At 40.2% G+C, this 11799-nt stretch overlaps 1 protein-coding gene across 3 annotated transcripts in view; it reads left to right on the top strand.

Annotated features, from left to right (window-relative positions):
• The first annotated feature begins 2203 nt into the window (after positions 1-2203).
• osbpl9 (oxysterol binding protein-like 9) overlaps positions 2204-11799 on the top strand; it is a 29273-nt gene continuing 19677 nt past the window's right edge. For all 3 annotated transcript variants that reach the window (XM_041040918.1, XM_041040919.1, XM_041040917.1), the window contains exons 1-3: positions 2204-2315; positions 3847-3897; positions 7323-7401. In XM_041040918.1, the coding sequence (XP_040896852.1) occupies positions 2205-2315; positions 3847-3897; positions 7323-7401 (241 nt within the window). In that variant the 5' untranslated portion in view covers position 2204. The remainder of the gene's footprint in view (positions 2316-3846; positions 3898-7322; positions 7402-11799) is intronic.

Raw genomic sequence — 11799 nt, 5'->3', positions numbered from 1 at the left:
AACCAAAAGGTGCACTTGTTTGTTTGGGTTTAGTATTTGGACACTCAGTTACGTGGGTCATTTTAGGGGCCATCAACACTATAAGTGCAGCCAGACCTGTGTAGGTTTCCTCTCAAACAAATGACACATGAGCTTGCTGCACTAAATCCAAGCTGCTTTTGACATGTTTCAGATGAACACGTCAGAAGTTTAATCTGAAACATTTTTCTTATTAATTGCCTGGTAGCAGTCTGGTCTGTATGCCTTTTAAGTTCCTACTGATTTTTAGTGCATCTGTGTGGAACAGGTTTCCCAAAAAAGCCTTTTCAAAGAGTGAAAGAATAAAAACATGACCTTCCAGAATCAAACATATTTCCAGTCTGGATGTTTTTTTTTTTGTTGTTTTTTTTTCTAGATTGTTTTTTTTTTTTCCATGAAATAAAACATGTTAAGATTCAATCAATGATTACAGTGTCATTTAATTGTTTGGGTACCAATGACAACCCCCCCCCCCCCCCCCCCCTCCCCCAATTTGAACTGACCACAATATTTCTGCTCAGTTTCATTATCAGTCTTCTGCATTGGCTTTATTTATTTATGTTGCCTGCATATATTCTGTATATCTGTTTTTTTTCTTCCATCTCTCTGTTTTGGAGAGCAGCTCTGGAAAACTTACATACACATCATTATACCAAAGGCCACTTCTTCAGTTGTATGAGTGCAATGTAAACCAACACACACACACAAGACACACCATAATGGAATATGTGAATCTTAACAGGGATGACAATGGCAGAGATGTTAACATTAACTTTTTTATTGTACAAAATATATATTTTGTGTTTTTGTTTTTTTTAATTTAAAGTTCACGTTATATTACTGTGAAGTTCTGCTTATCAGTGTTAAGCCTATTGTAAATAATAAAGATATTGATGAATACTGTTTTGATGTTGGTTGTTGAGCTGCCTTTAACAGTTTTATCAATTTTAGATTAATATCCATCATTGAAATGTAACGTTTTTTTTACTCAAGAGCAAAGGCACATTAGTCTCTTCAGCCTCACAGACACTTTGTAGGGTCTGTCAGTTATGTGCAAGGAGTCAGACATGATGCTTACAAGTCTTTAAATTTGTGAAAGCTGTCTTTAAATCAAATATAAACATTGAAGCAGGATATGGCAGATGCATAAATAAATTAAGAGCCTTTAAGTCTAGTTGACATCCACCAGAGACCAAATACCTCACTCTGGAATACAGTGTATCCATGACGTACAAGACATCCAGATTTGTTTCAGTGAATGTAATTTGGCAACAATGCAAAAAAAATCTGTTTGAGTTTTGAATTTGTTTTGTGTGTGTGTGTGTGTGTGTAAAGTTTAATTTTAATTAGGTAATTTAAAAAATCTGTTTCTGATTAATTTTCTTTTGCTTGACTAATAGGCAAAACAAATTTTCCCTATAAGTTTGCAGTTTCCCCATTGTGGGACTAATAAAGGTGTATTTTATCTTACCTTAAGGGGGACATCCGGATCAGCAGGGTCTCAGTGGTTAATGGATTTTTAGGAAACACACAATATGTTTAAAAATAAATACTACATAGCAGTGGGATGGGTGGCTGACTGTAGCTCATACATTAATTATTAGAGAGTAACAAAATCCATTTTCTCAATTACTGAACTTAAGTACAGTCCTGGTGATTTGTACTTTTTATATTATTTTTAATCCACTAGATTTGTACTCACAGCTGCTGTAGCTGTGCTAGTCACTTTTCATATTAAGAATTTCCATAAGTATACATGTTGTGCATCAGTTAACATAATACATGCATTATTAAGCTACAGATTAAATTACCAAAGTGTGTATGATGGCCAAGATGTGTATGTTCTTCATACACACCTGTTAAATTTCAGTTTACTTGTTTATGAATCAATAATGCTGACAAAATAATTTAACAATACAAAACTGACGGGAGTATATTTTTTTTAATTTTGATAGATTAAGTAAATTTTGTTGCTGTTTCTTCTACACTTTATTCAGTCAAATTTTAAATGCAGGAACTGAACTTTAGAGGTATAATGCTACTTTAACTCAAGTGAAGAATATATACATAGAGTTATATGGAGCACATCATCATCAATACCACCATCCTCTTCATCAGCAGCATCCTGGCCGTGACGCATGCCCACACCATATCCGACTCCTCCCCAACCGTAGTCTATTGTAAAGATGGCGTCCATCATGGAGGGGCCGCTAAGCAAGTGGACTAACGTCATGAAAGGCTGGCAGTATCGTTGGTTTGTTTTGGACTACAATGCCGGCTTGCTGTCATACTACACGGTACGTCCAGGCACGCTGGTTGTAAACGCTGAACTGATCCGCTCAAGAGGTTATAGAGACTATAAGTTGCCCCTGGTTGTCAAACCCGAGTTGGGAGAGGGGCCTTGTGTTTGTCAGGAGTTGGGAGTCTCAGCTGGCAAGAAGAGGCGAGCCTCTTTGGTGACAGATGCGTCCGTTGGCCAGTAGCAACAGTGCTCGCATACCAACCGGCGAATCAGCTCTCACCGTTTTCTCCACACTTCCGCTAATTCAGTTAGCTTCGCGAAGCTAAAAGCAGAAATTCATACACACACGTCGAAACGTATTTACCAACAGTTGACGGCATTAAGTGAGAGAGAGTCATAACTGTTTATGTCGGTGAGGCGACATTTGTTCCCGGTGGTTAAATAAGAGCCGGACAGTCGCTGGTTTGCTGGCTAAATAGCTAACAAGACACCGCGGTGGGAGACGGTGGCTGCTCGTCAGTCAGATGTTTGGTTCACTGTAATGTAACTCTGATTAATAATGTCAAGTGTAAAACAGGCAAGAATCTGTCCATGTTACTGATGGTGAAACACGCTGCCACGAAAAAAGTTGACTGAGCAGAGCACATATGTAGCATTATCTTGTTTACTTGTGCAGAAGTCAGTAGTAGTTATGCAGTTACTACCAAGTACTGGGTCATTTTTCAGACAAAATTGTTAGGCATTTTCTGGTTTCAGCTTCTCAAAAGCTAAGATTCGCTGCTTATCTTCTCTTTTATATAATGATCAAACGTTATCTGTTAAGTGTCAGTGAATTACAAAAGAAGTTTCCATCATAAAGCGTGCAGTAACAGTAAAATAAATTGCAGCTTCAGTCAGACTTTAGATTAGGTGATATGAGTTCAGTCACGTCCTCAACCTTTTATCCAGTTTTTGGGGTCCAAACTATCTCTCTTTTCTTAACCATTATTTTATATATAAGAAGTTTTAAAAAAAACTGGTGCATTCAAATGCAAAATACAAGGTAAGAGGGAAGGGTTTTCTTTCTCTTTCTCTAATAGCCGTACAACATACTGGACAACCTGACTATGTACAGTAGATTTTTCATACATAATTCTACAGACTGATTTGTGTTATATGTTCCTGACTTAACAAGGCCAATTTCATGCTAGAAATTTGCGTGGTATCTGTTTGATCCTTCTCCGCAGCAGATGCTTTGAATTGTCATAGCAGAAAAAGCACAGGTGTTACTAATAACATTAATGATGGCTCTGTTCTATTCAAGGGTCCTCATAAGCCAAGTGACAGTGAGGCAGCATGCACAATACCAGGACCCTGAACCAGAGGCAGTGAAATGGAAATTCAGCCATCATTAGTCTTATTAGTTACAGCTGTGCTTTTTCTAATGTGACATGTCATAAAGGCTTGTTAAAATAATTTCCATCTTGCACCATCTAGCACAGGATTAAGTATAAATAAAAAAAAATAATTTGACAATGTCTACCCTGTTGTGCAAACTGTACACTGACTGTATTAATTGTATTATTTGTTCTGTTGTTGGTTTACAGTCAAAGGACAAGATGATGCGAGGATCCAGAAGAGGCTGTGTGCGACTCAGGGTAAGATTCTCAGGATCAATTCTGTCCTGACAGTCGACGCTTATTAATGAAATGCATAGTTTGCATGCTTGGCTGAGTTGCTTGCCTGCATTCCTGGGTATTTGGAAGAGTTACCGCATGTTCAAGGCATTGTTGTCCTGAGTGCACTACAACACATTTCTTTCACTTTCTGACAAGATTTGCTTTGTCGATGCAATCCTTCGGAACCAAGAATAGGCTGTTAGGACTAGTATTGTGTGCAGTCTTCATCTGATTTGCCAGGGGAAGAGACTTGATGTCCCATGTGCAGGAAGATAATAACTATACTCACTGCCTAATTTGTTGGCCTAGTTGAATAGGTTTCCTGCAGCCAAATCCACAGCTCTGTTGCTGCACTGGTTTAGCTTTTCCAGTGAAGGTGTTTTTAGTAATGGGTAATGTCCACTAGATGGCATCAGTTGTCCTACTGCAGCATCTGTCTTGCTATCTCTTATTAAGAGAGGAAGGGAAGATTCCCAGTGCAGTTATGTTTCCAAGGGACTGGTTGGCCGGACCTAAAAGGGAGGATTGCATACAGTGGCCTAAGTTGACCTATTATAAAACACTCAGGATATCGTTTGTTTCCTTATTGAGGCAGTTGTGAGGTGAGTCGGTGTGTTGCTGCAGTTGGGTCTGCTTTAAGGATTTGAGAGGCTTAGGACAGTTATCTACATCCATCAGCTACTGTAAGCTTCATGTTAGATACTTGGTAAGTTGTCTCCTTGCTTTATGAATGAAATCTTAGTATGGTGCTCCTTCAGATGCTTACTTTTCTACATTTTAGTCTGTCCCCAACATTTTGTGAAAGTTGAGGTAGGTCTTGTTCTTATCCACATCCAAAAATTCTCAACTTTACACATTGTGAACTTTTAGACCCCCAGCTGCATTCACATGCCAGAACCTGAACCTAACCTGGCCTAACCTTGTCAGCTACATACTGAGTACTGACATGTGAGTTGTCAGATGGTCAAAAATATAATCAAGGAAGTAAAGTTTCTCATGGGTTTTAACAGACACAGAGATGAAGGCCACATTTTATACCACCACCTGTTTTTGGACAAAAGGCATTGTTGAGCACCCTGGTTATTGAAGGGAGGAAGTATCTCCTGAAACTACCTGAAAAGAGGAACCAGAATTATATGTGGAGGCATAGTCATGGGTCAAAGGTTTCGATTAGGGCTGGATCAATGTGACACAGTTTATTGCAAAGCAGGAAACTGATAATGCTGAGAAACAAAACTTTGTCTATTAATTCTATTAATACTAGTGGCTGTTGAAAGTGTCCATCATCTCCACAGATGTAAAAATGAATGACTTGTTAAAGTTCTAAACACTGTTTTTGCAAATTATATGCTACTTTAGAAAGAATACATAAACTTGTTGTAGTCTGTTTTCGGTTTGTTCTGTTGTTGTTGTTTTTTTAAACCTTGTGCTGACTGTGTCAGTTTCTTACAAAGTATTTTTCCCACAGGCTCTTTCTGTGGTCCTGCTAAACCAGGCATGCCTAGTCTTGTTTGAAATAACAGTGTAGCCATAACCTCTAATGTAGTGTTACACTGGTTGTCGGATTATTTTCAAGTGCCACGAGGTAACAAAGTTTATTCAACTTCTGTCCCTTCTCACATGTCCAAAAAAAGAAATCTGCAGAAAAAAATGCAGTCTACAATAAATCCTTCAATAAATGATGCTGTACCAAAGACATGTTGAACTTAATGGTTATTTATGAGACCATACTTCAAGAGAAAGGAAAAGAGTTGGTCATATTAGCAGTTTAAATTACTGACTGGTATCAACATGGCAGGATCTTCACTCAGAGCAACAGTGATATTTAACCCAAAAAATGCCTTTTACTTTATTGACAATGCACTGGAATTTAACACTCGATCACACACACTTCACACTTCATCTTTTAGTCAACCATTCATTTTCCATCATCTAACTTTAAACCAGCTTCTCTCACTGCAGCACTTAAATGTATTACTATCAAGCGGATGAAACCAGAACAACTGACATATAATATCTGGATTGAAAGAGTCAGGGAAATGTATTATATGGAACAAATTACATATTCTCTGAGGTTTCAAAAGGAAACATTTACCAAAAGATGGGCCCCCATGATTGCTTTACTAATGCAGTGAGTCTCCCTTGTTTCTCACATTATGCCATACATCGTCTCAAACACACACGCATAATAATTATTACATTACACACATTATTTTTCTGTATATTGACTGTGTAAAATCATTTGTTCTGTTTGCTATGACTGTGTTGTTTGAGGCCAAAGTTGTTTTCACCATGTCTCTATGTGCCCGATGTTTTAATTATATTTGCCAAAGACGCTGATGGGACATTGCAAAACACTGACTATAAGTGCACAATGTACGTGTTAGAATATGTAAGCACATATTTACTTTGTATGAGCTGTTAAAACTGAATAAAGAATAAGTAAAAAAAAAAAAAAACAGCTTGTCTCTGATAGAAGGGGCTTTCCTGGGAGATATCTTAGGGAGTTCAGCAAATAACCAAGCAGGGGTCAATTCTGACAATCTCCCAATTGGATCTTAGGTTATTAATTTCATCCATAACTGCAAACCAGCAAAAGATACTGTACATACGAAAGTTTTTTTTAAGTAATTGACTCTGCTCTGTGGACCTTCTTAAGAGCAGCAGAGACCAGGCCTTGTTAGTTATCATTGTGTCATGTGGTGCGACAAAATCAAACTCTATTTCAGAACCCAAAGAAGATGTTTTAGCACAGTGTGACTGGAAGGCAGTATTTATGAAGAACTACTTTACTGGACTACCCAAAGCATTTTACAGCTATTAATATTATTTTATCCATCCCATGTAGTTGTTGTTATTTTTATTAATTGTAGGTTTGTTGTGTAAGGAAGCTCTGAGTCACACGCCCTGTTTCTGTTGCTAGGAGCTAATGCCCCAGCTAACCAGCAGGCCATTTCTCTGCAGTTGGCTGCTATCTGCTGGTCCCCGGTGTCTGTCTCTCTCCACCCTTCCCTGCCTTTCTCCTCCTTTTTGTTCCTAAATCCCACCCCAGCCTCCTCCTCCTCCTCTTCCCCTCCTTTCTTCTCTGCCATGTTCCAAAAGACTGCACTCATATGTGTGCGTGTGTGTGTGAGAAGGAAACACGGAGTGATTGTGAGAAAGAAACAAAGCAAAAGGAGATGGAGTTTTTGAAGGAGAGAGTGAGGTGCTGAGGTGTACCAAGGGTAATATTTAAAGAGACTCAATCATGGGGCTGCAGGAACATGTGGAGGGCATGAGGATAGAAATGGAAAGTAGAGTATGACGTGTCTGACTGCCTGCCCCCCCCCCCCCCCCCCCCCTTTCTCTCTCTCTTCCTCTCTCCCTCTTTTTCTCCATCTCTCTCTCCCTCTCTGTTTGCTCAGGGAGCTGTGATCGGCATCGATGACGAGGACGACAGCACATTCACCATCACTGTGGACCAGAAGACTTTCCATTTCCAAGGTGAGATGCGCCCCTTTTAATTTTGTTCTCGTAGTTCCTCTCCTCTTCTTCTCTGCGTTGCCATCACTGGCTTTCTTTATCTGTGATCTCTATGGATCCGTCCCTGCTGTTCATTTGCTCTCTCTCTCACTCTCACTCTCCCTCTCTCTCACTCCTCTTTCCCTCCCCACCTTTTAAAGACTTGGATTGGTCTGCTCTAATGCCAGGAAACACATGCACACAGGCATCTACACAATGTCAAAGCATGCTGTGTGCATCTGAGCCTTTTCTCTCTTCCTGTGGAACCTCTCCAAGCTCTGTGAAGTTGGACTGGCATGTATTTCTATAGATAAACAAGATTTGTTCCACTGCAAGCAAGACAGATTCCTCTGGAACAGAACGAGCAAGTAAGGCTTTTTTTTCCTTCAGCCCTCCCGACTGTGGCTGAGGAGGAAGATTGCTGCTTGTGTGCAGTAAAGCCTCTGGGAATAATAAGGGAATACTGCTGAGCTGGAAGCTGAGCTCAGGTCTCTTCTGGTTGCTGCCGCTGTTCGCCCTTCGGTACACCGCTGCCGCCGCTCGCTCTCTAACAACCAGTCACTCCATAGGGAGTGGATTGGCTCCCAGCTACAGCATCGCCCCCCTCCCGTCCTGCCAACCATTCCCTCCTTTTTGACAGGGAGCTGTCCAGTCCAATACACTGCAGACATCCTTTTTTTACTCTGTCACACCACCAGGTCTTTAACTAACCTCCTCCACCTTTCCTTCATCTCTGTCCTCTCATCTGTTCATTTGTATCCATTTTGAGAACACCAAGCCCATCACACTTCACCACCAGCACCCCCACTTCACCTCCTCCTTGAGGGTCACCAGCCACTGTCCATGGGCCCCCCACCCCTCACACCTCCTCCATGCCCTCTCCCATGTCTGTGTTCCGAAGCTGTATGCTGTGGTTCTACAAACGCAAGGGTAAGGAGAAAACCGTGCACGTCTCATGGTCCGCATGCATGCCACTCCAGGGCGAAAGGATCGTGAGGAGGCGTTGTTTGTTTGTCTTCTGGGATGTACAGTCAGGGTGGAGCAGTATGTTCTGTAATACTCGGGTGGCTTGGTTTGTTATCGAGGTTCAGGGACAGTGCAGAGCAGTATGAAGTAGACTGATTAGTAGCTGTTAGAAGTGAAGAATTACTAAAGGGGGAAGAGTATATGCAGTGTCCCACATTAGTCAAATGTTTGTACAAGCTAGGTGTGTTATTTAGTAAAGGATGTTTGTTGTTACTGGTGTTTGTCCTGTTCTGTACTGGCTTTGCTCGTTTGGCTAAACAATGATGTAATGGGTTTTTTTTGGTGTGTTTTTTTTTTCCTCAGGAAGGTGATAGTTATTTGCATATATTGACAGTGATGCGTTCATTATTTGAAACGTCATGATCTTAATGTGCTCTGGAACTTTCTATGCTACAGTTAAAATTAGTTTTTGGCATCGGCTGTAGTGCCTCAGTGACTTAAAGACGCATTTGCTCAGTTTTGTACCTTTACTTGTGGTTGGATGTTATCTGAATTACCTGAGTCTGAGAGAATGCATCAGTGTTCAGAGCAGGAGAACATCGGCAATGTATGCAAATGCTATTCTAATTTAGTATGCCCAAATTTCTGAGCATTATTCACAAACCTTCATTAATGCACTCATAGAGGGAAATTAATTACTGGCAGAGTCTTGTATAAAAAAGCAACACAGACAACACAGAAAATACAACATGTGTAGTAAACACACAATAGTACAAGATCTTAGAATTTGCAGAGCTCATATTAAATAAAATTTTATAACCAATGACAAATAAATATCTACCATTAGATTACTACTTTAGGTCAGCTAAATCAGCAGTGTGGGAGTCATTATCTTTGAAAGCAGCATATCCTAACACAGCACGCGCATCACATTGCGACCTCCATGATCATCATTTTGTTAGAGAGAAAACAATGAAATGTCACTGTAAGACACAGCTGCTCTGCCGATGCCCAGAGGAGCACTGTATCATCTCATGTATCTCCACTGGACGAGCGGGCTTAAAATGTTGGGCAGGAGGAGATTTCGCTGTTATTGTAAAACGATCCTGATCTGAGCTTGTTATGCAGTCAGTCTCCCAGGATTCGCCATGGTGTCTGAATGTGTGCATGTGTCTATATATGTAAGCACAGAGAGAGTAGAGACGCTGGTGTGTAGGTAAGGTATGGACTGTGTGACGGGTAGAGCATCTCTGATAGGATGCAAAGGGATAACCTTTTTTCGTGTTATGGTGTAAAAAACAATAATTTGCCATGACACTTGCTCGTTTTGACAGTCCAGCTCGCAGGTTGAAGTGTGGCTCTGAGCTGGTCAGGCCACTGTGCTAGCCTGGAGTGCAGCTCTGTACTGTCCTTCTATTTAGAGAAGCATCCATTATTCATCAGCACCTCTCCCCCGGCGGTGCATCAGAGTTGCCTGAGAGCCCTTTAGCTTCCCCTTTTCCTCACCCCCACCCCCCTCTGCTTTCTCTCACCCCCTCTTATCTACAGTAGCTATCAATCTCTCGTCTTCTCCTCCCTCTCTGTCAGGCCGCCCAACCTGCCTGCTGTGTCAGTCCAGGATGAGAGACCCCCTCATTCTCTCTTCCTTGTCTCCTCTTGCTAGGGCCCTTCCTCACCTCAAAGTCACTGCGCTCCTTCTGGGCTGCAGTTCAGACCTGTGTGTTTAGAGGGATGTTTCCAAGTGCAGATCCAACTTACACCATAACAGTATGAGGTTTACATTTTACATTTGTGCCACACAGTTGGAGCTAAATCCTAATTTAATGTGCAAAATACTGAACAGATAGTTTACATTACTTCATTGACCTCAGTTTATAATTTTTGTTGTGAAATTTGTGCATTTCTTCATAGCACGTTTGGGTAGCTCCAGTGCCACATTGTTGACAGGTAGCAGTCCAGACTATCAGACCCTCTGTCCTTTCCCTGGAGCATGTACTAAAATATTTCATCAGCTTGTCTGAAGATGACAGGAACAGGAAAAAGAGAGGAGGCATAAATAATTGACACAAGCCTTTTGAAAAAAGGAGGAGCATCATTATGGGGAGAGGCAGAGCATTGGAAAGGGAACTCTGAGATGGATACCCTGACGACGGAGATGGGATGAAAATCTTTTGGTTAGGAAAACACCACTGGGGCTTTTAGCCTTATGTGTTAATTCATCTGTTTGTCTGGACATAGTGTCTGTCTAAGTGTGTGGTAACTGTACATGCTGGACATAGATATTAGGACCATCTGTCTTTGTGTACTTGTCTATTATGGCATTCTCTAGCATCTAGGTGACTATAAGTACCAGTAGCTTAATTTATGTACATTTAGTTGGCATACTCAAGCAGATACCCAGTGCCATCTGCCAGATGTAAGGTAGAGACAGGAGAGAATCTGCATCCACATATAACACGGCAATAGTGGAGCAAAAGATGGTTGTCAGGACAATAACCTGCCAAAGAAACAATTACAGAAGAATTAAAGATCTACCAACAGGTAAAACACAGTCAAAAGTTTTCTGACATGTCCATGTTAAGTTAATCAAAAAAGGAGGCCATGTTTTTTTTTTTCCTGTGACTAATTTTGCATTATGAAGTGACATAGTCTTAGAAGAACTGATCACAGAATTGCTTGCTTAACAGTTGTATCAACATAAAAGTGGTACTGGACCAAAATTAAAATTACTTTTCATGTACATAAAAACTGATGCCAGTTGTATGGCAATATATCGATATATAGAGATATATAATACTGTTCTACTGCATTTTTTAAAATGCAGTTACAGAAAAAATAAAATAGCCAAGTGGTTTGGTTCAAGGACCTTGGTTGTTCATTCTAACTCCTCTCATTTTTACTGAAGTTTAAACTGTGTCGTAAAGGCCAAAATGCTAAAAAAAAAAAAAAAAAAAAAAAAAAAAGACAAACAATACTGAAAACATGAAATGAGTGTGAAAATCAAGTAGATAGAACAGAGGGCATGCATATGACATTGTCATACATGGAAGTTACTCACTTCCCCCTGAGTGGCAAACACGCAAACATGCTGGGTGGTACTGAAAAACACACCTAAAATGTTAAAGAGCAGTTGAGCTCAGAAATAATTTTTTACAGACTTTTGAAGGCTAAAGAGAAAAGGAACAAACAGAGACCTGCAATTCAGTGAGACTCTTGTAATCCTGATTCCAAAATGTGGGTATGTAGTTTCAGTTTTCTTTAAGGTATGTCACATTTTGAATGAAATAATACTTAGTAGTATAGTAGTATTAGTAGTATAGTAGTTATAGTAACCTTTAAAATGTTCTCTGTGTGATGGTTTAGTTTACTTCTACACTGTTAGTCTTGTGCATTCCACTGATCATTTTTAATTCC

This window comes from Toxotes jaculatrix, chromosome 6, assembly GCF_017976425.1.
Source record: "Toxotes jaculatrix isolate fToxJac2 chromosome 6, fToxJac2.pri, whole genome shotgun sequence".
In the NCBI taxonomy this organism is placed as follows: Eukaryota; Metazoa; Chordata; class Actinopteri; family Toxotidae; genus Toxotes; species Toxotes jaculatrix.
Note: the sequence above shows the minus strand (reverse complement) of the source record. Positions and strands in the feature narration are given on the sequence as shown.